The sequence below is a fragment of the Clavelina lepadiformis genome, chromosome 8 (assembly GCF_947623445.1).
Source record: "Clavelina lepadiformis chromosome 8, kaClaLepa1.1, whole genome shotgun sequence".
Lineage (NCBI taxonomy): Eukaryota > Metazoa > Chordata > Ascidiacea > Aplousobranchia > Clavelinidae > Clavelina > Clavelina lepadiformis.
This window is the reverse complement of record NC_135247.1, coordinates 4,280,150-4,308,065: the sequence shown is the minus strand read 5'-3', so window position 1 is coordinate 4,308,065 and position 27,916 is coordinate 4,280,150. Positions and strand designations below refer to the sequence as shown.

The 27,916-nt window shown below is 35.9% G+C and overlaps 1 protein-coding gene across 5 annotated transcripts; it reads right to left on the bottom strand.

The window, feature by feature from the left end:
• Positions 1-374: 374 nt before the first annotated feature.
• Positions 375-27,731, bottom strand: LOC143468436 (cubilin-like). 5 transcript variants are annotated; one of them, XM_076965645.1, is made up of 69 exons: positions 27,596-27,731; positions 27,350-27,502; positions 26,093-26,230; positions 25,626-25,985; positions 25,320-25,463; positions 24,820-25,047; positions 24,584-24,640; positions 24,190-24,368; positions 23,766-23,913; positions 23,459-23,482; positions 23,046-23,236; positions 22,493-22,664; positions 22,376-22,420; positions 21,914-22,128; positions 21,612-21,786; positions 21,308-21,352; positions 20,969-21,031; positions 20,689-20,706; positions 20,433-20,611; positions 20,088-20,229; positions 19,747-19,800; positions 19,360-19,556; positions 19,038-19,203; positions 18,892-18,954; positions 18,488-18,535; positions 18,303-18,359; positions 17,893-18,067; positions 17,626-17,804; positions 16,434-16,487; positions 16,186-16,242; positions 15,867-16,054; positions 15,555-15,717; positions 15,245-15,406; positions 14,952-15,130; positions 14,394-14,535; positions 14,232-14,279; positions 13,777-13,952; positions 13,477-13,615; positions 13,305-13,334; positions 13,037-13,215; positions 12,640-12,778; positions 12,508-12,534; positions 12,200-12,384; positions 11,909-12,056; positions 11,737-11,769; positions 11,553-11,597; positions 11,179-11,360; positions 10,585-10,735; positions 10,338-10,418; positions 10,033-10,211; positions 9,789-9,936; positions 9,540-9,596; positions 9,112-9,177; positions 8,623-8,810; positions 8,284-8,452; positions 7,928-8,098; positions 7,574-7,765; positions 7,312-7,474; positions 7,080-7,191; positions 6,439-6,680; positions 5,978-6,159; positions 5,561-5,596; positions 5,091-5,138; positions 4,639-4,807; positions 3,620-3,692; positions 3,396-3,541; positions 3,034-3,139; positions 2,544-2,643; positions 375-2,381 (listed from the first exon to the last, which is right to left on the bottom strand). In XM_076965645.1, exons 2-69 carry the CDS (start codon positions 27,429-27,431, stop codon positions 2,353-2,355), a joined length of 8,628 nt encoding a protein of 2,875 aa, XP_076821760.1. In that variant the 5' UTR covers positions 27,432-27,502; positions 27,596-27,731; the 3' UTR covers positions 375-2,352. The 5 variants fall into 5 exon arrangements, with proteins under 5 accessions (XP_076821760.1, XP_076821761.1, XP_076821763.1 ...); XM_076965646.1 differs by having other exon boundaries at positions 5,091-5,123; XM_076965648.1 differs by having other exon boundaries at positions 7,312-7,447.
• Positions 27,732-27,916: the final 185 nt, after the last annotated feature.

The following is a 27,916-nucleotide window of genomic DNA, read 5'->3' as shown; positions in this document are numbered from 1 at the left end:
CCAACGGGTATCGAACTCGGGTCGCATCATTGCGCAAACGCGTTTTAACCCTATCGCTATCGAGCCAATAACTGAGAAACATACTTCTGAGTGTTTCTTGAAGCAATTCAGCAAAATCCTTGGAAATTGGGTAGTGATTTAATCACAGCACACAGCTCATAAAACTGCTACATTTGTCTTGTATTGCTTCAAATTGCCTTTTGTCGAGGCGACATACTCAAAGGTTGTGGCTATTCTTGTGTTTTGAGAAAGGTATTTAGTCATGACGTCTTTAGTAAGCAAGTTTGTTTGAGTTTTGTAAGATTTATCAATTTCATTTATTAATTAAGTATGATTCATCATCTGCTAGTCTTGCAAAAATGAAATGACTTCAATTGGAGTAATCGTTTTTTTTTTAATAATTTGCTATACATTATTCAACAGACTGGCAAGCTCGCACTTTTTTGATGGCTTAACGGACCCTTTATTTCTGTATCGGAGTGTATATTGATATAATGTAAGCCAGTAGTTGTAAACATTGGTACTATGACACTTTATCGAAAGACACTTTATCGAACGACACTTTATCGAACGACAGTTAATCGAACCGACAGATGATCGAACGACTCTTTATCGAACGACAGTTAATCGAACCGACAGTTGATCGAACGACACTTTATCGAACCGACAGCCGATCGAACGACAGTTGATCAAAGCGACAGTTGATCGAACGACACTTTATCGAAGCGACAGCTCAAGCAAGATTTTTGCGTGTTTCTCAAACATTGAGACAATAAGCCATTGTGATGTGCGGTCTTTGTAATGGTGTACATTAATGAATTGTGATGTATATATCATAAAGTTGACGATTTATATTTTATATCTATATTTTATATTTGTATCATAAAGTGTACGATTTCGCATGGCGGCCGGCCCGCCCACATATTAATAAGATATCACAAGAATACGCACGAGAATCACTAAGTACGAGATTGTCTGTACAGTAGACTAGACTAGACTGTCAACCAACGGCTGAAGAGCATAGTCGAAAATTATGACTCAACGAATATTGACATAAAAAGTTATCTTCGAGCAATTGCACACAACTTGTAATTAAATGAATGCGATTGAAATGTGCACTTCGTCAGTTGTCGTGCTTTTATCAGTGCATATCGTCAGTTGTTTCGATAAGTTGTGGATCTTTTAACCCTATCCTAACCAGGCTCGCGAGTTTACTAAAAAAACTAGGTGTGGCCGACCCCGCACACACATTTACAATCGTTAATTACTAGAAAACTATGCGTCGTAGACTGATGAGATTTTTACAGGTTAGTAGAAACATCAACTGGCTTCCTGTATACATCGTAATTGTAAAACTAAAGAAAGTGAATTTAGTGTAAATTAGGTATTTCTAAAAGTGACACATTTCTAGAAATTCTTCTTGTTACACCGCGCCCCCGCTGTGAGAAGAGAACGAAAGAGAATAGTTAGTCAAGTTATTGGTGCGTAAATGAGTTAACGAAAACGTTACGCTTCAATGCGGAGAGAGCAAAATTATATAAATATCACAATATCTCAAAAATTACAAAATCCAACTTTACCAAACAAACATGGACAGATAGCTGAACATTTTTTATGAAAAGTCACCAAATTTTAATTTTCTACAGCAAACAATGCAACTGTACGCCACGTTTTGCTATGACTGTGTGCGGGAGAAGCAACAGTCGATTTGATCAACTGTCGCTTTGATCAACTGTCGGTTCGATAAAGTGTCGTTCGATCAACTGTTGGTTCGATCATCTGTCGTTTCGATAAACTGTCGTTCGATTAAGTGTCGTTCGATAAAGTGTCTTTCGATTAGGTGTCGGGTCACGGTAAACATTGACCGTCGGCTTCTACAACATTTCCCGCTCGGTAGTAAACAAGGTAGAACATCTGACGTAATGAAATTTACATATTAACGCTTGCAATATCTTAATAATTAAGGGTGCAGTATTTGCCTAATGGAATAATAATATTTCCATTTAAAACTACACGTTGAGCATAGAAACCTTATTTCAAGCAAACAATTGAGATATCGATGTGGTGTGACTGCTTTGAAAAATGTGTTTACTGCAACATGATGGGCGACTGGCTATTACAAGCATTACAAGTCGAAATTATAGGAACTGGTGTTAGAGAGTACACGTGTTAGAGAGTACACAGTAAGCAGAATGACAGCAGATATAGATATCTGAGAAACATTTGTCTTCGTTGGAGAAATTGGACGTACAGTATTATATAGATATGACTCGATAAATGATACCACAACAAATAGACATTAAAGAAACTTCATCTAATTACATAGAGCACTGAGTATCTTATATCCTAGATCTATGGTGGGCTTGTCAACGGCGTCTCACCTACAAATGAAAAATATAAATATAGGTATAAACATCTCATTAAAAGGCGCATATATATCAACCATGTGCAACTACCACAGCTACTTAAAAATACTCAGCGAGATTATTTTCAAACTGGACTATGAGCAAAGCTAAAGATTACTTATTAAGATACGTTATTACTTTGTAATAAGTTTATCAGTTCGTCGCGAACAGCTCCGGCAACCTTTTCGAGGTTTGAAAAGTCGCTGGCCGTGTAAATCTTTTCATTACCAGCAATAATCTGAGTATGATAAAAGCATTGAATCAACGCAAAAAGGATATATTTTGCACATTTTTAAGATGTTCTTATATGTGAAAACATTGAATGCATTTACAATGAATAAAACAACAAAAAATTTTTCCCTGAAATGTGCCCATAAAAATTGTAGCAATAACACTGCGTACATAAGTCTAGTCTATACTGATTTAATCGGTCCAACACTGCTTAAGGCTGAACCTCGCAGAGATTTCCTACGATCAAATGTATGTTTGTTTCAGTTAGCCTGCACGTTTGCTAGCCATCGGATTAAGTTACAAACGTAACATCAGCTGGTGAGAAATCTTTGTTTGCATAGAATAGACTCAATACAGTATAGGTGCGGACAACAAAAGCTGCTTTTTTGGAAATTACCTCCAGCTCTTGGGCAATAAAATCTCTCACCCCGACTGGAATTAAAATGACTCCTTTATCTCGGGCTTCATCAGTAACGTTTCGCAAAGATCTACGATCTGTTGATCTGAAGAAATTCATACAAGTGACCTCATGAAAGAGGAAAATAATCGTTACTTTCGCGAAGCTTACAGTGTGGTAACATTAAAAAACACTAGCCATCAGAGATTAGCAAAATAGCTGCTTTCAGTTTGCTTGTCTTGCATATTTTTTTCCAATTATTCAGGTCAATTTTGATAATTGAAAAAAATCAAATTCTATTGAATTTGATTATCTTCTAACAGTGACCGGCAATCGAATACTATAATGCGTTATGAACTAACCTGCCGTCTGTTATTATCACAATGATCTTCCTAATACAATCGTCATTGAAACGATCAGAATTAGCAAGATCAACTTCGACAGCTTTCTGGATCGCGTGAGCAGTGAAAGTTGTGAAGCCGTGATGCTGAATCTGATCTACAGCGCGCTGTTAAATTTTACAGTACAATTTCATTCTTTAGTTTTGCAAAGTATATATTGTTAAAACTATCAATTGTTGACATACCTCAAAACAGGTTTGATTTGTGCACTGTCCAAGTTGTATCTCCGTTTCCATAAAAGGCTGTTGAGAGGATAGCCTATAGCGAAAATAAACTTCTTTGGCTTTTTGTTTATTATCTTTCTACTTATACCGTACTTAAAAGGCATTTCGTCCTCTTAAAGCGCGGGCTTAAAGTAGTTTTTCAATCACAGATCACTTAAAAGAATTTTTAAAAGGGTCTTTGGACCATAGCATAAAAGATATCTAAAACTTATTGAATTTATAACTTTTGCAAGTCGTAAAACATAATCGTTCGTCTGTTACAGCCAAATCTTTCTCAAATTAATAATAAACTTCTTAAACATGCGCTACTTTGAAGCACAAAAATCCCTTTGTATCTCATAGGCTACCGTAATTATTCGATTATAAGCCGCAGGTTATGAATGTTTTCATTTTCAATTTAATCATCAGTTTTGCGGCAATACCATCCAAGGGCGGCTTACAATCGAGTGTGCTGGCTTACAATATTTTATCGAACCGAACCTGTGGTGGAGAACAATGAACATGACTGCAGAGGCTTACTGCACATTTTGTTTCTGTGCTTACTGTACCATTATACATATGCGATATACAGTCGAAGCCGGCTTGCAAGCATGGGCAGCATACAATCAGGTGAATACGATAAACAACATTTACCATTACGAATCACAATAAAGTATATTGTTGATCTGATATGTAGTGAGATTGCACGATGACCGTTTACGTTATTCAATAACTGGTTCAGGAACCTTGTCTGTAGAACAGTAGACTAGAACCTTGTCCAGATTGATACAGGCCACTGCAGCCGCAGATTAGCAGAACAAATTGTCAAATCCAAAAATAAATAAAACTTTCTACTTTATTTCTTAAGCTTCATTATGACATTCTCAGAAATTTTAATACGTTTACACTGACCGCAGGTGAAAAACCACTGCTCTAAAGATATATGTTATTTTGATTTAAATAATAAAATCATCAGATTCACTTTTAAAACCTATATATACCTGTTGCTGTAGTAATGGGAATATTGCATCACACCAATTCGGGTATCAGCAAGGTGAAACGAGGAAGCGACATCTTTGACAAATTTAAGCAACTGTTGGAATTCTTGGCCCCGTATCGAGGCTGAACCGTCAAGTAGAAACATAAGGTCCATGTGATACAGCGGACATTCTGTAGAAATAGTCATACTTGCATGTACTGACTTTAACCATATGTCGTTTTTGACAGTCTGACTCCTGCCAGCAACAAAAGCGGATGAAGAAAATAAGAAGATTTGTAAAACTAAAAATCTTTTAAATGTACGATTCAAACCAAACAGTATGGACATACAATACAAATACAACAGACATACAATAACGATTATACTGAAAAACTAACAGATGAAACGAAAGAAAAAATTGTGCATGCATTGCATACAATAAAACAAGGGCAATGCGGCTTCCAATAAACTTACCGTTTTCATAAAGTGTTGTAAAATTTGTTGGAGCTGTAAAATTTGATGCTACAGTAAATGGCAAAAATTTAACTTCTATAATGACAAATAAATAATATAAAAATCTAAATAAAAAACACTAGAACGACACTGTGTAGATTTCTAGAGTTTTTATCATTGTGACAATAATAATTTTTTGTTTTCTGTTGTCAGGGTTTGATCAGATTGGCACGGCGGGACGTATTTTTTTTCAAATGTGTCAGCCTCTACAATAACATTTACTTTCAAAATTCTTTTCTTGAAGAACTTGGAAAACTTTTTCTAACCAACTAAACAAATAAATTGCAACTTCTTTGCATAATGCGCCAAATGGCACTTTTCTACGTTGTAGAATCTTGGTCATTCGAAATCGCGATCGTTTTAGCGCTACAGTGAAAACACTGAAAGAGTTTGGTATAGGTGCATAAGTTATAAGTCATCTATATACTTACGTGGTGGTGGCGACATTTCTTCATTAGTCTCCAATGCTGTACAAATATCAAGTCACGTGAGCAAAGTTAGACAAGAAAAGTTAACAAAGCATGAAATCAAGGGATCAAACGATGTTGCAACTTATTAATATACGGCGAAATTCAATTTAAATTAAAAACCAAAGACAAATGCAAATTAACTTGAAAAGATTGTGGAGCCTTTACTGTTACAATTAGAAAGTTAATAAATCTATCAGCACTATACGCTAACGGCCTTTTTGTAAAATTATTGCACTTTGTTCGCGTGTTATAGAATCTTTGCCGTTAACAAATCCGAGGATTCATTTTTAAAACGTTATCGCTATCGATTGGTCGATAAATCCGTGGGCCAAAACAGAAGTCACAATAAGAAAAACTTTTCGATCAACATGTACTCACCAAGACATTTTGGTACGAACGTCTTATGCAGAAGATCAGGAGTCAGAGTAAAAATTTTTCTGAGACTTTCTATTAACTTGGCATTGGGCTCCACAGTCGAAGGAACGTATCTTACAATCAATTCAGCAAAGTCACAAACTGTAAAAAATTTCTCTGCAATCGGAATAATTTCAGCGTATGCCCTGTAGAAACAAATGTGCTTTTGCCATATACTTGATATGTAAGTTGTAATTAGATATTTATTCATTATTCTACTTATTATTATTTTAATGAATAATTCTAAAAAATCATCAAATATTATGCTTGTAATGCTCAATATCAATACTCAAAATACGCAAGTATACTCTTTGCATAATTAGCAGAAATAATACATATTTATCGTATACAATTTATGATAATCATTTTTTCATTTCAAAATAAAAAACCGTAGGCAACATATAAAGAATTTCTCAGTTGATCACCTGCAAAAATCCTTGGAATCATTGGCAAAGACAACACGACGAAGTTGGTCAAAATATCTTGTCAACGTCGATTGAACTTGCTGAGCCTGGCAATTTGGACTGGCCACTTGTCTGAGAGAGAGCATGGCTACAGAAATACCATTAGTGAAAAGCGATAACGCATTGACATCTTTTTCGCACAAAAGCTCAGCCGACATTGGAAGGATCTGAGATAGATTTCCCATATTGTTTTGGATCTGTTCCTGTAGCAATAATGTTTTAACAGTGACAATAAACATATATATTCAGTGTGGCTGTTTCAAAAAACCAGTCAATCACAAAAAGTGATGATTGAAAGAGGCAATCAGAATCTCGATTCAGCACAATGACACCGACAGGTGTTATATTAATTTCGACTTTGGGTTTAAGTTGATTCACAAATTAGCAAGGGTGTATATTGATTGACAATTACGACAATTTGCCAGTTAAACGTTCTCAAAGTCTATTGTTATATGATTATTATTCTTACATGGTTATAAAATCCGTTAATACAGAACGCATTTCACAACCCCTTGTGGTAGAATGCTAACCCTTATAAGTGTAGATAATAATAATACACAATGAACATAATATATATAACAAAGATTTACAACGCTATATACCAAAAAGATGTTATATGAGCCAGGCAAGAATGATAGCATCGATGGTTTGGTTCCATTCAAACACCTGGTATTGACTCCAGCCGCACATCTCTCCCAAAGATAAAAATTTGTGCTGACAGACGCAAAACAAATGAATACATAAAAGCTAAACTATTCTTTATTTACCTCCAAAAAATCATTTAAAGCAAAGTCAAGAAGTTTCCTAAACTACTGAATACATATCGGGTAGCACCTGCAATCAGTCAATGTTCTGTATGGATAATCGTTAAAAATAAGAGTGTTGCAAAGCGACATTTCGTTGTACATCTCTGTGTAAGTGCATCCCGGTAAAAAAACGGCGTCGTTGCTATCGTCATAACCAGTAAAACCTACGTCATAAGCTACGTCATCCGCTTCTGGAAAGTTGAGAGTTGGATTGCATTTTAACAATTGAAAAGTTACTAAAAACTGTGAATGTTGGCAGTAGCCAACTTGCATAAGAACATAAATCTCACCAGAAGTAGCTGTGGATGTAGATATAAGAGCAGGTTCCGCATCCGGATCATTGCACAGATCCTCCTCACAACAACGTACACTGCAATCATCTAAATCGACTCCAGCAGACGAGGGAATCTGTCTTTGGATCTCTTCGCACGTCAAGCTGGCGCAAGCGATGTTGGGTACACACATCCCGTATGCCACACTTACTAATTGAAATATTGGAAAAGATTAATAAAATAATTTAGTTTATTGTCTAATATGACATAGTTTCTTGGACACCATTTTATAACACAAAGGATTAATTTTTATTATAGTACTTCTTTAAATGTCTTACGAGTAAGGTAGTACGAAAGAAGATTGAATTTCACCTTTTACACCCAATGGTGAGGAAACTTGGGCCCTTACGTCAACACAGGACGACCCTGCTGGACATGGGGTAGTGGTCGGTGCGTTCTGTGGCAAACCCGAGCCACCACCGGAAACTATCACTCCCATATAACATCGCTTCTCGGGAGTGGTTTCATTACTAGATGCAGAAGCTGAAATAAACATCATTAATTTTGAATACTTGGATAATTTCCTATGTACTTAAATAAATCTAAATAAAATATTGGTTAAAAAGATTAATTAGTTTGTTTAAAAACATGTAGTGTTTCAGTGTTTTCATATTTACATTACAGGTACACGACAAAAACTTTGCAGTGTTATCAGCATTACAACATACATAATTGATACTGAATACGGAAACCAGTAGATGTGTTTGGTCCGTAAGTTCTAAGTCGAATTCTTAAGTTATCGGAGCTAGAAAGATAAGATTCAGGCCCGGTTTGAGTACGAGTGGAAAGTTCTTGTGAATTAATCAGCGTCCCGACCTGCTCGTTTCCATCAAAAAGCTATAATTTTTAAAACAATACCGTTTACAAAATTCTCGTTCTGGTGGAAAAATAAAACAAGCATTAAGGAAATACACAACGTTTAATAACCTATGACAAAACACCGATTAGTTATTAATCAATTTATAAATATTACAAAACAAGTGTTAACTAACGCAAAGAAGCCTCACCTCAAGAATATCGTCGCAGCAAGCCAAGTCCACAACATCAAACGTAACATGAATTTGCTGGTCGGAACGAGGCGTATAGATTGTCCAAGAACAGTCTGTATTTATGTTATAATTATGTGGATATCCAGGTGATTCAAAGTACTGAGTTTCTGGTGCAGCAAATAACGTTTCGGCGCAATTGATTCGACCTGGAAACCGTTATCAATACACAGCTTATTCATAGTTTATATGAATCTTTTTAATGGTATTATAACTTACTCAGCAACAGTTTAAAAATAGTCTTATAAAGGCATAACTCGAAGAAGAAATAAAACAGCTAAAATGTTTTTGGAACATAGTCAAAGCAGACATTATACGTTTTTATCTGAAAACATTCTCAATCCTGAAAATGAGAATGCAAGCTTATTCCTGTTTCGACAAAAATGTCATTCCAAACTTTATATACAACAAAATCTTAATTATTAAAAGTTATAAAAGCAATTTTTCTACTTGACTTCAGTTCAGTAGAATTTCGAGCTGATTCTTGTGTGGTTTGCTTTAATTCAAATGGCGCTTCTATAAATAAAAGAAATTGAGCAAAAAGATAATAAGATAAAAACAAAACAAAAATCATTGTGACCGACTTGATTATAAGCCTGACTCACATACTGGTTTTCTAAAGATTTACTTTGTGCCCTACCGGCAGGTACCTACTTGTACAGTATGAAACCTAGGACCATTCTAAACATACCAAAATGTAACTAATGCCGCTATTGTAGCTAATGTAACTGTTAACCTAACGGCTAATGCAGCTAATAAATACTAAAATTTAGCTAATGTAACTTATAAGTCTGATAATAACCGTCTAATTCAATTTTTTGTTTGTTACAAGTGATATAGGAAGCCGTTGCAGAAAAATATCTGGTGTAGACACTCACTTGTTGCTGCTGTTGATAATTCTTGTGTTGTGTGTGAAACAGAAGTCATATTAACCGCTGATAACAATAAAAGAAATAACATATGGAAATGGGATTAAATTGGCAAATAAGTTAGTAATATATGTTGTGTAACATCATAATATAATAACATATTCATAGAAAAAAACAATAATATGTTGCATAACTGGTAGACAATTACGAAGATAAAAAACATGCCTTTTTGTGAGAACGATAAAATGTATTTGATACCTCTAAATGTCGCCGTAAAACCACTGCCTGCAATCGACCCGTCAGAATTAAAACGAAGCACAAGTCTTGATGTTGTAGATAAAATAGGATCCACGGTACCAATATCTCCTCGTAGTTTCCTTATCTCGTTTCCATGTTCATCGAAAACCTGATTACACGAAAAAAGGTTAATTGCAGTATGCAAAAACGATGTTACATATCGGTAAGAAAGTTTTAGCAAATCTTAAAGCTTTTTTTAACGTACCGATAAATAATCGCAGCAGTTTTCTGTATGAAAGTTTGTGAGTTCAACTCTTATTCTGCGACCGTCAAGAGCGGTAAGTCTCCATTCACAGTTCAGTCTCGACATATACGCATTCGGATATCCTGGCGAGTTAAGAGGTTGAGACCGATCCGAGGCGACCGCATCAAATCCACATGAGGCTGCAGAGAAAACATTTACCAGCTTTGTAAACTAATAACATCGTTTTCCAGAAATTGTAATAATAATAATTACAATGCTACAATGTTGTTAAGTTGTTTGTTCAAGATAAATGGGATTTTAATTACATTCGCTTGAAGTTGTTGATGCTTCTCCTGTTGAAACGGGTGTTGATGGCGACGGACGTAAAATTGACGTCATATTAGCTGCTGAAAATTGTTTTAAAAATATTTTGTAAAAATTGCAAAGCACAAGTTGAGTAGAACCGCCGACCAACTGAACAGATTTTGCAGAACAAAACAATCAAGAAATTAATAATTTTAAATTAAAAAAAATGATGTATTTTACGTAAAACCGTGTGTTTTCTTTACTTACAAGCTGTCCTGTAGCTTAGTTGGAACCCACGTAGTTGTACGCTTGAATCAGAATAAAAGCGAATTTCAACCCTCGGACTCGTACTCAGGTAAGTTTGAATGTTAGCCTGGCTGCCTGCTTCTCTGCTAATTCTAACCCCGTTGTCCAATATCTGCCGAGAAAACAATCGTTAAGCAAACCACTTTCATTCATAATTTACATTCAAAATGTAAACGTGACGAAAATATGTCTCGTGTTTTTTGTGCCTTATATTTTAAGGTTTTATTATGTGTTAGTTGTGTAATTATTGTGTGATGATTGCTTCACGGTGTTTTGGTTTTAGTTGATTAATTGTAATTATCATTGTTTATCTCACGTTTAACACGTTCTTATCTTATCAGTAATTTGACACCTCACCTTATGCACGCTATGAAAGCTATTGTTAAGTAATTTAAATGGTCTATTGGGTTTTTGGTCGTGGGTTCTTTAATGAATTTGCTTTCTCGGATTAAACTGATGGTGCCGCGGTTCACCGTGAATGTGGGAAATACGGTAAATACCTGACATTAGAAGATTCAGAATCTTCTCTTACACAAATAACATCCTAATATTTACCAGAACGTAATCACAGCAGCTTTCCGTGCCCAGGTCCGTTATTTCGATCCTTATGCGAGAGCCGTTAGTGGGCGCTTGTAAGTGCCATCGACAGTCTGATTCTTCAGGATAATAGTCCGGGTAGTTTGGGGAAGTGATAAACTGCAATTCAGCCGATGTAACAGAGTGAAACCCACAAGTTCCTGAAAAAAGTTGACGATTATTTGCAAGAATAATAATATTGTTTATAGCAAGCTACTATTTGCCGACCGTTTATTTTACTATACTTTACATCCAATATATTAGTTGTTATGGTGGGTCACAAAATAGCCTTCTTAAGTTATACGATAGCACGCAGAGATTTTCGCGATCTCAGTTTTTGCCGTGATACTTACCATCCGATGTGGTTGTTATGATAGGCACTTCCGTAACAACAGGAGCTTTTAAAGAAAATATGACAGAATGATCAAATGGCAAAAACGGAAAAGAAATTGATACATGGCAGATATAGCTACAGTTCAATTATAACGACTCATCAAACAACGGGTTTTTCTAAGAATTTTTAGGATGAAGGCTTACCTGTAATATTTTCAGTGAAGTTGGACGAGACCGCTACAGAAGCAAAAGAGAATGATAAAATTTACACGTTAAACGGCACAGTAAAGTTTTTGAAAGAACAAGCAACAAACAGCGAGCATGGTTAAATTTACCGTACCAACAATGACAAAAATACTGAAGAAAGCTATCTTACATTGGATTGTTGCTTCAAATCCACGTTTTGGAATCGAACCATCGGAATGAAAACGAAGCACAAGTCTTGATGTTCTTGATAGGATTGGAGTAACTGTATCAATTTCACCTTGAATTCGTCTCATCTCGTTCCCAACTTCATCTAATACCTGATGGTTTGACAGTGTATTATTAAACAAAAGGACCTTTTATGATTTTGTAAGACTTAAAGAATTAAAACAAATAAACTTCAAATTATTACAGAACATGCGTAAGATACTTTAAATAAAAGCAAGAAGCGATTTTAACTTACAGCTAAATAATCGCAGCAACTTTCGGTGCGGAAACTTCCAAACGGAAATGTAACTCTTATTTTAAGGCCTTGCTGAGCACTAACACTCCACTCACAATCAAGCCCAGAACCGTATTGACTCGGAAAACCAGGTGAGTAAAAAGGTTGAGAATTTTCCGTGGCGAAAGTAGTGTACCCACACGGAGCTGTAACAGAAAACTTTAAAATATTTCAGAAGCAAAGACAAGTAAAAATGTTCAAACATAAAACATCAGAAAGACTTCAAAAAAGCACATTCTATAAATAAAATGATTACGCTCTTTATTTACCAGCGCCTTGGTGTGGACGATCGGTTTCTGTAAGACAGCGAGTAGAAATAAAGTTATAAAAATAACAAAGATGTCATTTACGGTGACACAAAACAACGACAAGTTTATAAAAAAGAATGTGTGTCGACTTACCAAAGAACTCGGCTTGAAAGCCAGCTCCATTTGAAGAGCTGTCGGTTCTAAATACAAGTTGTAACGAATTGCGGATTATAATAGTTTGGGCTTGAATTGAGCCTTTGTATATTCCGACCTTTGTGCCATTGGCCGAGATCTAAAAATGAAAAATGAAATTTAAACTCCAGTTTCTCTTTAAAAATAATGTTTCTTAAACATAAGTTTGTTATTTCTGCTCAAAGGTGATGCTGAGTTACAGAGCTAAATATCCTACATTAAGTACATTTACTTTGTAGTAATCATGCTTAATGGGACCTAAAGAGTATTTGACAGTTTTCTTCCTTAACTAAAGACCTAAATAATATATTGTCCAGGTAAGTGGAATCAACACTGTCGTTTTTGAAGTGTTGTTTACCATTAAAGTGTCGCAGCAACTTTCGGTGCTAAAGCTTTGAAATTCAACATGAATCCATTTTCCCTCCGAAGCGGTTAATTCCCAGGTGCAAAAGAGATTGTTTTCGTAACGATTAGGCCATCGGGGAGAATTGAGTTCTTGTGAAACGTCAGTCGCTTGTGCTTTAAATCCACACGGCGCTATTCAAGCAAATAAAATAAAATGGCATGTGCAATTGTACAAGAATGTGAAAGTGAGTAGGAATAAAATGTGATTGTTTGACAATTACCTGGTGGAGGTGGAGTAGAAGCAAACGCCTCTGTAAAAATTAAATTATATAATTGTCAATTCGTAGGCCTTTGTGTAAGTTTGTCGTTAAAAATCAGGGATTTCTTGAATTTTCAGACAAAATATTCAGTTATATAGTAGAAATGTATAAAGGTAAGGCAGAGTCGTCCTACCTATGAAAGTAGCCTCAAACCCAGCGTGTTGCACAGAGCCGTCAGAATGAAATAAAAGTTCAAGTCGGCCGTTGATAGATAAAACTCTACGAGAAAATGTATCACCCTTGAATGTTTGTACTTTTCCATTATTGGTTATCTGCGGTCAATAAAAGAAATATGAACGTAGAAATATTGAGATCTACAGCGGCGGAAATATGCTCATTGTGTCGCTATAGTTACATTAATTGATTAATTATCAATGTAATCAAATGCACTAAATATTACCAATTTATCAAGTTATTGTTATTAAGTACTGACGTCTAATCTATCACAACAAGATTCGGTGGAAAAGGATTGGAAATCTAATTGAACTTGGTAGCCTGGTCTGGCAGTCAGTGTCCAGTTGCAATCGGCGCTGTTTGGATAGGATCCTGGCCATCCCGGTGAATAAATATTCCGAGTAAGATTGGTTGCCTTTGCCTCAAAACCACACGCTGGAAATATAAGTTTATAACATTTCAACAAAATGTTGTGCTTTGGTCATTTTGCACGTAATTTTGAAATTTTCAATAGGATAATTAAATGACGTTCTTTAGTGCATTGTTAAAAGAAAATACAAAATCAAAGTTATTTCTCAAGACTGGAACAAACTGTGTGACCTTATCGCAAGTATTTTATCAGAATTATTATAAAACATTTGTTTGTTTAAAGTAGGTCTACTCGTTACTGAATTGAATAAAAGTGTTCACTTCAACTTAAAACAAGTTATTTACGTGCGCTGGTTGTTTGAGGCATCTTGGTTGGAGAAGATGGATCCGTTTCTGAAAACAAAAAAGTAACTGAATGTCAAAAATATCGCAGCAGGATCGGATAGAAAAGCTCAAATTAAGTCCACTGGAGACTGTAAAATTAAAACAAAACAATTTAAGAATTACCGATGAATGATGCCTGAAATCCGTTACTCGTCACTGTCCTATCAGAGATGAATCTTAAGTGGAGAGATCCGCTCAAGGCGGTGTAGGTCGTCGGTTCTGAGGCCCCCTTTAATTTTGCCAAAAGTTGATCACCGTCGCGAATCTAAAGATGAATAACAAAAACTGGTTATAGTTTTATGAATTTAAGATCAGAGATGGGATGAGACAGTTCCGTTCGGATTTGAAGAGCCTAAATCGATTTTTTTGCGTATAAACAAGTCATTTTGGAAAATTCGTGGTATTTGGCGATAACTTGCCACAGTTTGTTTCAAATCAATATCATCATCAAATCAATACATAACTGTATTCATTTTAATACAACCCATTTTACTGTACCAATTGCATTAAAGATCATTGTCAACTTTCCTTGGATCGACTAGATTTAAAGCTATAGCGAATCTATTGTAAGAAAATGCATCACTATTTAAGACTGTAATAAGCCAGTAGTTAAAACGCAAAACATCAAACTAAACCATGACATGTAACAACAATGTTGAGCATGTAAAAAGATATACTCACTTTCAAGTAATCGCAGCAACTTTCCGTTTCAAAGCTGCTGATGGTAAAATTGACGTAATATCCGGGACGAGAGGTCAACACCCAGACACAATCCAGGTTTGAGCGATATTGTTCCGGAAATCCGGGTGAATTAAGATTTTGAGAGGTGCTCGTCGCATTCGCGTTAAACCCACATGCACCTGGATCATTGACGATATCGTTAGGCTACTTTAGGCGGTGATGGAACTATAACGCAATTTTTATTATTACTAAACAGCTTTGGAACGTTACAAAATTTTAAAGGTCAACGATACTTGAGAGGGGTGTGTCTGTAAGTCCGCGTGTGGTGGCTATAAGTCCGCGTGTGGTGGATGTAAGTCCGCGTGTGGTGGATGTAAGTCCGCGTGTGGTGGATGTAAGTCCGCGTGTGGTGGCTGTAAGTCCGCGTGTGGTTGTTGTAGGAACAACACTTCGATCTAAAAAAGTTGAAAGGGTTTCAAGATAATTTTTCTTGTACTTTGTTTCAAAAATATTTAAACCTTAAATTATAGTTAAAAATCAGTTATTAAAGTTAGGCAAAGTAAATAATTTTGTTGATTTGGAATCTTGTTATTCTGTTTTGACCTGCTGCAGTGTAAGCGATTCTGAACCCAGTGCTTTCTGTGAAACCATCACTTCTAAAAACAATTCGCGTGCTATGACCAGTTGTATAAGCGAGTGTTCCTGTTTCGTAGCCTGATAAATCAACTGGAGGGGCCGGGGTTCGTTGTGGATCGGTATCTGTTAACTGCACAAAAATGTATTATTACAATAGCAATTGCTTGCCTACACGTATCATATAAAAGTGACTACAACTGTCGTGTCAATTTTGGTTAAAACTTTTGGTCTTGATTAAAAAATTTGGTCTACAATTTTGGTTAAAAATTTGAATATTACCGTTAATTTATCGCAACAAGATTCTGTGTTAAAGTGTTCGAACTCGAGTCGAACCGCAAGCCCTTCCGGAGCGAAAATTGATATATGACAGTCTGTAAGTGCTGGATAATGGGATGGGTAGTTGGGTGATTCCAGGTAACGTGTCGTTCGTACATCAGCCGACAACTGTGACCAGTCCGAACATATGTCTGGGTCACAAAAAATATGTTTACGGAAACAAATCTGGAATAAGCACAATGACTGCCTTTGAGCCAAATTTATCCCTATTAGCTTGCTATCTTATTTCATTTAGCAGGCTTTTTTCACATATTCATCTTACCAACTGTTGCAGGTGCCGTTATCACTTCAGATGTGTTTGAAAATTGCGCTGTGGTTTCTGAAAGCAAAACTATAGGTGTAAAATCGGCTAACTTAATACGCAAAATAAATATGTATTCACTGGACATAGAACGAAGCAGTCATAAGCTACTATATACAGAGACAATTCCCAAACTTGATAAACCCCAAATCACGTTAACATGAATATAACCCTTACAGATATTAAAAAGATTTGTAACTGACACTTACCAGTAATGGTAGTTGGCGTTACAGCGGTGGAACTTGGAGTTAATTGCGACGTTCCTACAGACAAAATGAAGATGTGAGCAATTATTTCAATTTTCTTAAGAACCTAACTCATTTCAAAAAGCTAAGAAACTAAAAAGTTTCAGTCCAGGTAAAAGTTGTTGCCGTTTTTCGCTTGCACATTCTGTTTGCTACTGAGTTAATTTTGAATAATGCAACACGCATAGGACTGCGTGTATTCGCCGAAAAATTTGTAACTTAATTACTTACTTATTAGTATATTTTGTTTATAAGTTTAAGAAAAAACGGGACAGGTCGGACTATACTTATAGAACTTTTTTAAATAAATGTTTATAGCTTGATAATATAAAACAATTTTAACAGATTTTAACAAATTCACAGAACTATAACAATTGTTACTCAAACTTAAGAAACGGAAAGTCAAGTCAGAAGCTCTGACAACAAGTTTATATAAAAACTGAGTGTAACTTGTCGTTATTACTGGTCCTAAAAACAATGTCCTGACCATGTTCTTGCAATTGAATTCACAAATCTCGTCACATCGGGATATTAAGCAGAACAAGTGATGAACATGAATATTGTACTTTATAGTTTATGGGTTTCTTATTTTACGGTTATCACTGAGCAATTTAGAAGTGAAACGAGTGTGAATGTAGACAAAATTACTGTAATGTTCACGCTTGACCATGTTGAATTCTTATGAAAATAGTTTATCAGAAATATGCAAAGGGGAAAGAGATTTACATTCTTATAGTGATAAGTATAAGGGATGTCTCACATATGACTTGGCCAAGTCTTAATCTATCTCAAACTGCCGATCGTTTCAGGCTAACTTATTCATGATAAATCTTGACTTAATATTTTCCAATTACAGTGGAAACTCTTAAGTTCGAAGCTGAAGGACTTGGTTAAATTATTTCCAGTAATACAAAAAAAGTATAATTGTCATGGAATGCTTATGATACGAGACTAGGCGCCAGATGTCCAACCCTACGTTTTGGTTTCATGAGCTTTATGTAATATGTTTGATTCCAGCGCAACTATCAATAATCAATTAACAATTATCATGTATGCAATACTAAAACCTGCATAATAAAAAACTTATAACTATAACTAAAATAAAAGGCAACCAACTACACACTCATTTTGGTAGCTTACTAACTAATAAACTTACGACAGCAAAATAAATGCCCCTTTATATCGCAGGTTTTACGTTTGTTCCAAGGAGGACAGGAACCAGCGGTGATGCCCCAAGGAGGAGCAGAATAATGTTCATTATGACGATAACAAACACGGCCTCTCCCATTAGACTTATTGTCATTGCCAACTTCTACCCAATCATTGTAACCATCTCTGTAAAAAATGAATTGAAACATTTAGGTTATATATCACGACCCCAATAACGTGTGGACAACTTGAATAAATTGAAATCAAAGTTTACCTTACAGGTGTCCACTGATCACCATTTTGAATCCCTATAATGATTGGTTCGTTATTGACACAAATGTCGCTTTTCAAGCACAGATCAGCTCCGTTGTTGATGCAATGTTGTCTGGCCGTGTCGTACGTCATCGTTGCATCATCGAGCATATAATGTTGGACCGCTGGTTCATTAGCTGGTTGAATGAAGGAAAAGGACGGATTTAATGATAATAAACTTGTTTAAACACAAAAGTTGAAATGCAAAATAAATTTTTGTCAATTATAAAAAAAGAAGCATCATTAATGTTTTCCCTTTTTTTGTAACTCCTACAATAGCATAAGTTATGCGTTATAAAGTTTGAGTAATATTTAGCAAATATATTTGCTCAGATCCGAACATATTTATGAAGCAAATCTTAAATTACTTACGTATGGTGGTCGGTTTGTTAGATGTCGTTTCGGTAACGGTAATGGACGGAGTAGTGGCTTTATAAAAGTTACGAAAGGAATTTAGCAGTCGCTTAGTAAACACGTTACAGGCCAGCCAACGTTTTGATAAGATTTAGTTGGCAAGTTAACTTTGAAAGCAAGTAAAATCGCTTTTTGATACTTACCAGGCACCGATGGACTGATTGGTAATGATGATGTCACCCTGTTGGAATCTAAAAAGGAAAATTTAAAAAACAAATACAAACTTGCAACGACACAATACTGACTCTATAGGTTTCTCTTATGCGCCAAACCCCAAGTAACGACTCTTTTTTGTATAAAGAAGAGGTTTGAAATTAATCGACGTTGCGTTTATTGCATTCATCTCCACTGCTTTCATTCTGTTAACTGCAAATATTTCTGTTCTGCCTTTTTCCAGTGAAGCGTGATAGAAGACAAACTTATGGGTTCTCGTGATGTTAGAAACGTTTGCTATAATTATTGCGTTCTAACTTATAAAGTTATTCGATCGATTTTTGAACTACTCAAGAAATTCAGAACGCTAATAACCTCGAAATTGTTTACTCACCTGGCGCTGGTGTTGTTGTGGTGCTCCTTGTGGTTGTAGATGGTGGGAGAGGTCGATTAGGATCTATCAGAAGTTGGAATGTGTTACATAAAGAGCCGTGTTTTTTTTTCACAAAAAATATAAAGCAAACTATAAATACGACTTACCTCTGGTTGCGATGTAAGAAAATTTGAAACCTCTGTCTGAGTCGCGACTATCACTTTTGAATTGTACATCTACCTTGCGACCAGGTGACTTAAACAACCACCCTGTTTGGTGGCCAGAATATTGCTGTATGATGTCATCACTGAAATCAGGATCAGCGTTTCTGAACTAAGATATGTCAGTAGTGAACAAAATATCTGGATGACTTTGAGATGGCTAAAGCTTCTTAACCATTTTATGAAGATGGTTATGACGAAGGAGTAACAATATTTCTAATGAGTAATTATTTAAGAATTAACTCCGTTAACTTTACTCCGTTCTTACTGTCAAAAAATCGCCATACTGTCTCCATGCCTCCGTTTCCACGGTCAAAATAAAGAAAGACACGACATAACCAGGTGGAGCAACCAGCCTAACAGTGCAATCCTGGTTGTTCGGGTAGTTACCAGGAAAGTTTGGTGATTGAAGTTTGTCAGAAAAGGTATAAACTCTCACTTGCGGCGGTAGAGCACAAATATTCCCTTTATTTTAGCAATAAAAATAGACATTGAACGTAAGATAGACTACAAAGTGAAATGTTTTTGGGAAAATATTTCTTGCTTGTGACATGTAATACAAATCATTAATTTATCCAAAGAGGAAAGACAAAACGATTATTGCTTCACAATACAGCATTCAGAGATTTCTGTTAGAAAACAAAAACATATTTACTTGTAACAGGGCTCGTCCTTTCTGGCTCTGGTGTCGTTGGTGGCGGAGAATTTTCTAAAAAAATAAACATGCATTTGGATTTTTTTTTCTAAAATATATTTTAAATAATGGATGACCTTGAAGAATGTACATTTACAAGATTATCTCGTGTTTTACGGCGACAGAGCTGATGTATTAGTGATTTGGTATGTGCTGAATTAAATTCTGGATAGTAATTGATTAATGTTGTCTGATAATCTTTTCTTAAAAAATTAGTCGGCCTGTGATTAATGAAAAGTCGAATGTGACATATAAAGGTAAAGCTACAGTTAAATAATTTGCCAGGGAGAACAAAGAGCTACCGATAAAAAATCCTTGAAATGTTGAGCGAATAAATCTGTTTTGAACATTATATACTAATCGAAGTGTCCCACTCCAAGCTAGAAAAGATTCTGGACCCTGTCTCCCTTTTAATTTGATCAAAAGCAGGTCGCCGTCATAAACCTAAATAGGAATTTAGTATTAAAATCCGGGTGAAATTTTGTCAAGCAACCATTTTTTTTAAGTTTTTATATTAATTATCAAACGAGGCAAAGCTAAACACATGCTATGCCAAACAAAATTTTAAAAAACGGTCTTATGAGATCACACTGAGTTGCAAATCAGCATCAATCAACTAAAACTATTCAACAAAGCTGATGAATTACCTCCATTGAATCGCAGCACCAACCGCCACGAAAACCGGTGTAAGTGAAATTTACCACATATCCAGGTCGAGCTGTTATAAACCATTCACAACGTCCGTCATTTTGATAACGTTCTGGTTCTCCAGGTGCATTAAGTGTCTGAGGAAGCTCAGATGCAGTTGCATTAAATCCACAAGGAGCTGTCGAAAGAGTTTGTTTAGTAATACAGGTAAATCGAAGTCATACATTTTTGAAAGATACAACAGTGACAACTTACCTGGTGTCGTCGTAGCAACTACAAAAATAACAATGAAGAATGAATTAATAACTTTTTAACAATTCTAAAATAAAAAAATATAAATAGAAAGTTAAAAAAAGTTTTCAATCGTCAAACCTTTGTATTGTCTAGAACGTAATTTAACTAACCTTTTACACTAGATTCAGAAATTGCTTGCTTAAATTTATACCCACTTCTAAATACCTTCTTTTACATAAAAAATCAATAAGTAAATCGGTAATCAACTGAGTCAACCGTAAAAACATAAACTAAACCTTACCAGTGGTGGTGGCTTGTGTGGTGGGAGTGGTAGTCGTGGTGGTTGTTGTTGGCTGAGTAGTTTCTAAAAAAAATCAAAAAATAACAGATTAATTGAGTGTATACTGCACAAACTATATCTGCCGGACGTGTGTAATAATACTAATTAATATAAACTCAGAAACTGCTGAATATTAGGCGACGCAAACAAAATTGCAAAATAAAGAACGTTTTGATACATCTCTTAAATTTTGTATTGTATTTATGTATGTCATAATCAGAAAAGAAATTAATTTTGATCAGTTTATGCGTGTACTGACGATCGAAAAAAGTGAAGTAAAAGAAGAAAGAAAGACCTTACCTGGAACAGTCGTCGTAGGAGCCAATGTTGTTTGTAGTTTTGGGTCTTAAAAAGAACGATGCGTGGCAATAAATAAGGATTCAAAGAAAAACATATTGTAGTAATTATTTCAAAACATGTAGCAAGTAGCCTAATAAGTCAAACCAAACGAAATGTGAAAATATCAAAATGAAATACTTATAACCTTTAAATGGTTAAACGACTACAGAGTTAAAAAAGTACAATTTAAAACAGATTGGAGTCATGTCCGTCAGAGTATACTGGTTTAGTGGAAAGTGTCACTTATTAGCATTGTACAGTATACCCGGAATCGCCCTATAGGAAAATCTGAAACCGTCGTATTCAATTATGTCGTCAGTCACGAAGCGAACAGAAACGCTGCGCCCTGGTGTGGTGAATACTTGAGGAAGACCAACCAGGATGAAACCAGAATAACGACGAGAGAATTCCTCGGTCACTTTCGGATCGGTGTTAGTTATCTGTAAATTATCAAGATTAACTTCTAGCTTCTATCCATGGCAAACATCTAATCATGTCCTTCGTTACAACTCTTCAGTTTGCTACTAGTTAAAGCTGATGAAAGCTATAAGGTCATATCTTACATACCGTTAACTTGTCGCAGCAGGTCTCAGTTTGCATCATTTCAATGCTTATCGACAGGACGTGTCCATGGGGAGCCACGATTGTGACGGTGCAGTCGAGGTTGCCGGAATATTTGGAAATCCAACTTGCCCACCCGCTTGGAGATTTTATCACATCAGAAACTGAGATAGAAGCTATGAGCTGCGGAGCATACACCGGTCTCCGACTGCACACGGAAACTATATGAAGAAAACAATAACATTAATATTATCAAAGACAGAAAAAGACAGAAAGAGTTGCCGCAACAATTTTCTTTCAAACTGTCACACAAGCTGGCATCCTAACTAGATTTAATTTTTAAAGATTTTGTTATTTGTAAGACATAACTGTCTACTATTTATTTCTTATGCTATTAAAATCCCATTTCAAAATGATTTTCTGCCTTTTCTACGTCGCGTATTTGTTTACTTTTAAATCAATATTTACTTGTACGGGTAGATCTTGTATCTGGCACCGGTGGTGGGCGCAGTTCTGCAAAACAAGAAAAATCTATAAATAGTCCAGTGGTTTACTTTACAAAACAAAACAATAAAAAACATTTACCTTCAGGTACAGCTGTGTAGACAAGCTTGAAGCCCTTTTTTACAACACCATTGTCACTCACAAATCGTGCGGACAGTTTCCTGCCTGGTGAATGGTAAACCGTGCTACCATTTAGTGTGTTTCCAAAACGGGTTGGATTCAGTTCCGGGACTTCACTGTCTTCATTCTTTACCTGCCATGTATTTAATAACATTAATATCAAAACTTAAGACTGCATTGGATCATATATGGTACTTAATGGTATATTCTCTACAAACTTTTAGAGAATTAATATCAACTATTCGAACGAATGGATTATTTCTGCAGAGTGTATTATATATACATCTGAATTAAAAATGCAACTTTTATATGTATATATGATGTATATATTTAAGCATTTACCACCATATGAGATGCCTTATAAAAATTGGCCTACACGTCTAACTCCAAAGCATAACGCCACTTTCTTGTCAGTTGTCCGCAAGGAATTTGTCAGACGTAGGCTCTATAGTGTATATAGTGCACATAGTGCTAACTCAAGCACTCCTTAAGCATAGTATGCAAGCTAATAAACCTGCACGTAGTCCCAGAAGTCTTGGAGTTCAGAGTCTTCAAAGGTAATATTTAGAAAGTATCCTGGTGGGGCGACGATTGTAACCGTGCAGTCTTTATTAAGTGGGTAATCAGACGGGTAGTTGGGTGATTGGAGGTATCGTGTTTCTCCAGCACTCAGAAATAATTCATCCTCAACCAAACATATATCGTCTTTGCAAAGAAAAATATTTGAGTTTTCAAAAGTAGCAAAGTATATTTACCAAGTTCAGCGACAACAAACTGTCGGTTAAATATGCATCAGTTTGTCCTAATGGTTTCGTCATCGATAAAAAGCGATATAGTTACTGTGTTAATCAATATACATTGTGGAGCAACGGGACTTCTTTTGAAGTATCATCTATTAAAAACGTTTTTTATAAGATTAAAACTCACTTGTATCACTGGGAAGCCTTGCACCTAAAACAAACGTTGCATTTTCAAAGAATGATCAATAATATCTGCTTTAAGACCTCTGCTTTAATGATTAATCTATATATCAACCAAAATATTATTGAAAATATTAATCAATAAACATATATGGCAACGTCTTATAGATGTAGCTTATCATACGTTGAGCAATGAAGAAGAAACGACTTAGAAATTAAAATAAGTTATGTATTGAAATAATCTGCAAAAAAACGCAATATTGTTAGACAAAAAGAAAATGGTAGTCTATATAGTAATGCTAAACAAACCATACCTTCGATAGTATATGATGCATTGAACCCGCGGAATGTGGTATCGCGGTTGGTATCGAACCAAATGTGAAGTACGTTAGCTCTCGCTATGAAAGTGTTGTCAGCTGATCCGGGAACGAAGATGAGTACAGCGCCTTCTTCGTCGGATATCTACAACACATTAAGAAATTTTTGCATAACTACATCCATGCAGTACCTATTTGTTATAATGCTCAATATCAAATGCATTTTAATAACGTTGCCATACACGCTAAACCCAGTCAGGTATTGATAAACACTTTAATGTAAGATAAAAATGTTAAAACTTTGTTCTGTAATAGCAGATGAGTGCAAAACATTTTGCATGCCTATAGAAACACTAGTGTTAACACCGATAGAAATATAAATTAAATTCTATTTAAAGTTTCGAAGCTGGCTACCACTAACCTCAATATTATCGCAGCAGCTTTCTATTTGAATATCCAGAAAATTTACCCTAACTTGATACCCGACGGGTGCGTAAAATATCCACGCACATCTAATATTGTCGGGGTAATTGCCCGGATAGTAAGGTGAAGTAAAATATTGAAGTTCGTCTGTGACGTTGGCAGTAAATCCGCATGAAACTGCGACAAACAAATGTCTTTAAAGGATTCCACAGTTTTAAATATAAACAATACGAATGAGATATCAAGAGGGAGGAGCTAGCGGCACCACCCCTTGTTTGCAATTAGTTTTCTATGATATGTTGCTTATTGGAACGAGCACTGGATGATTTATTAATAAGGCATTGAATTATAACAAATTCCCTCTATAAAAACAAATGTCTTGTCCGCCTTACAAGGATTCGTAGTGGTGGTAGCAGCTTTACTTATAGTATTGTTTGTTTCACTTTCACCTGCAAATACAATTGAACAGGTAAAAATAAAAGGCATTCGTTTATTGAGAATATCAAGTATTAATAATGCATTTATATACAAACGCACTTTAGTAACATGATACGTACAAAAACATGCGGAATGAAACCTTCAAATTAGTTTAGCAGACACAGAGAAGAAAGAGATAAGCAAATCTTACCAGCTGGAGTCGGCGTTTCAATCGTTGAAGAACCTCCATCTTCCAATATGCTTTCATCACCATTGCACAGATCTCCTTCACAACAAGCAGCCTTGCAGTCAACGATTTCAGCATCGTAAGGAACGCTTTGAAGAGCTTGTGACAGCAATCCTTTACAGTCAAGTTGGTTGCATTGACCAAATGCAGCACACCCACCGTACGTCATTGTCCAAGGCACTTCCTGTAAACCTATTGTAAGCAAGCAGCCTGAATATACGTGGCATGTTCAAAGCAAAATCAGCGGCGTAGAGTCAGCGTTGATACAAACATTTTAATTGCAGACTTTTCCAGTAATAGCTATACTCATTCTCAATGCGAGGTTGAACAGGCATCTACTGCGGCTCTAATGTTTTTGCGTCAAGTTACTCGATCTTCCCCAAAATGGCGTGTTATTTCCATAGAGAAACATATTCTTTTACACGTTTCTAAATTCGATAACTGCTAAGTTTATTCAATTTTACCTGGGCTTGGAAGATTGATTTTCACAGAAGCTTTCACCAACAGACAATCGGTTTGCAGAAAACAGTTGGTTTCGTTTCTTTCATCTACAAATGAAAGGCCCTGTCCACTGCTTGCTTGGAGGATTTGTAGACAAGTGGAACCATCTGAGGTAGAACGAAATGTTTGGTCTTTAGGACTACTTCAGCTACACCAATCACTTTATCCATATCTACGCTAACCAAACCTATTCCTTCAAATTTTATCACGGCCTCCGTCGAAAGTTCCATTTACGTAAACATAAAACTCCAAACTATAATGGTATTTACAAAAATGCTGTATGAAATTGTAACCCTTTGACTCTGCTGCGGTCATGGCGGCGGTTGTATTGACTTTTGGAACCAATTGGTTGGCGTTGGTCGAATCTTCGTCATTCTCAAGGAACATTTCCTTATCCTCGTTTTCATCTCCTTTATCCAAACCTTCGGCCACTGCTGTTTCTTCTTCTGTCTGATCTACGTCATTGTTGCACAGGTCCCCTTGACAACAGGAAACTGTGCAGTTCCAGATATCCACCTCTTCTGCGATGTTTTGCAGTTGCCCTTCCAACATTGCTTTACAATCTAGTTGGGCGCATTGTTCGGGTGGCATGCAGCCTCCATACGTTATTTTCCAGGTAGTTGACAATCCTAACATTAAAGAGTAACCTTGAGAGGAAGTTAAATTCAAACACAGAGCATGCCATTTAATCAGAAATCTATTGTGTATAGGCAAATCTACTTTTTAGGTATAATACCTGAAACAGGGATTGACGCTATGGCTTTCACAAAAATGCAATTAGCTTGGATGAAACAGTTGGTTTCGCTTCTGTCATCGGTAATATGCACGCCTTCTGCCGTGCTAACCTGAAGTATCTGGTAGCAAGTGGAACCATCTGGAAAAAGAAAGATGAATAGAATTGTTTACAGCAAAGGTTTCTGTGCAACCCTATGTCAGATTATGTATCTTACGCGTTTTGGCACATGCCACTGGATAAGAGTTGCAAACAGGCCTTATTTTGACAACCCGAACGCGGCTCGAAAATTTATTTGAAGCCCGGATTAGTCCCGAGCATAAAACTCGCTGAATGATTCAAAGTCATCTATTAATGTCACTGTTTGACCCAAGTTGCGCTTTACTCTTAGCGGGATGTTTTTCGCACCAAGCCCAACGTAAAAACCCTGCCCGACTTTCCACTCTGCACAGATTCACGCGCTAAAAGATAAGTATAAAACGTAGCGTTAAACGTCTGTAAATTCTGTAAATTTCCGTAAATTTCCGTAAATTTCCGTAAATTTATTAGTGAAGAAATGCAGTCAAATATACCAGGGTGCACTAAAGTCGAGAAATAACTTAAATGTCGTACAGTATATAGAATAGATGTTGATAGTCAGATGTTACGTGGAAATCAATGTCTTGCTATTGCTAGTGCAAGAAGACTGAGTAACCAGCGGGGAAAAGCTGCAATAAACAGAAAATTACAGAAATGCATTTTAAACTTAGCATTATGGTGTCAAGAGTCAAGCGTGGAACAAAGTTATAAACGCCAAGCTGTACCTTCCCTCAGAGAGGAATTGGACAAGCCATTAAAACTTCGCTAATTTCCGTTTCAATTGCAGTAGAATTATCTGCAATCATTAAATCCAGTCGACAAATCAATTTTCATCCGGAAATTTCAGGAAACCGCAAATACAACAATACGTAAAATCTGGCAAACAGGAGAAGCAATTTATGCCAATGAGACCAAAGCAATTTATAAAGCATGCTCTAGTACTATTACAACCGATCCAAATTTGAGTTATAATAAGTAAGTTATTGAAAGTGGTGTAAGTTAACAATATGTGCCACGAAACAAATAAAATGGAGCCGAAAAAATCAAAAAACAAATAAACTTTTATTTGACCGTCCAAAATAATCTTGAGCTTTTGACAAGCTTAGAATTTCGTTAATTTCATGGATCATTAATCGCATAAAGTGCAATTAAATAAAGAAACACAATATTTGATAATAATACCGTTTTCATCGCATCTCGCCATCGACACAAGTAGAACGATTACCCCGAGACATCTTACGATACCCGCAGCGGGAAGCATCATCTTGAGGTCCTTGTGAAGAAATGATTCACCCGTTATCAAGTATATCAAGATCTTCTTGTGCTTAAAACCGCCTGCGTAGAAGAAGCAAACACTTATGACCTTATAACTGTATAGTGCTGATATCTTCAAACTTATTGTTGAGGAAGTGTTGTAATATATCATACTTGTGATTAAACTGAGCTTTAAACTTTGCACAAGACTTGCGTCGTTTTATAGGTGGAATAGGTAAAAAAGTGTATGGCGTAACATCGATAAAGTTGAAATTAACTTTCAATTGCTGCAACATTTTGAAGACATTTTAAACCTAAACAGAAAATACGAAAGCTGTAATGAATTATATACGTCGTCAAAACAACGTATAAATCAATAAGCAAACTCGTCGCTTAAATGCTTGGCTGTTTGCAAATAGATTTTTCCGAATTTTGAAACAAAACTTCAACATACGTAAAAGCCACTGATCATTCAATTCATTTGTTGTACCGAGT

What these genes read in the sequence shown, in the direction of transcription:
- LOC143468436 (XM_076965645.1), bottom strand. Translation starts at nt 27,431, where the DNA reads ATGATGCTTCCCGCTGCGGGTATCGTAAGATGTCTCGGGGTAATCGTT. An exon ending in AATCAGTCCATCGGTGCCTG is followed by an intron (nt 18,360 to 18,487) that starts GTAAGTATCAAA and finishes ACTTTTATAAAG; the next exon opens with CCACTACTCCGTCCATTACC. An exon ending in ATTTGAAGCAACAATCCAAT is followed by an intron (nt 11,770 to 11,908) that starts GTAAGATAGCTT and finishes TTGCTTCTGTAG; the next exon opens with CGGTCTCGTCCAACTTCACT.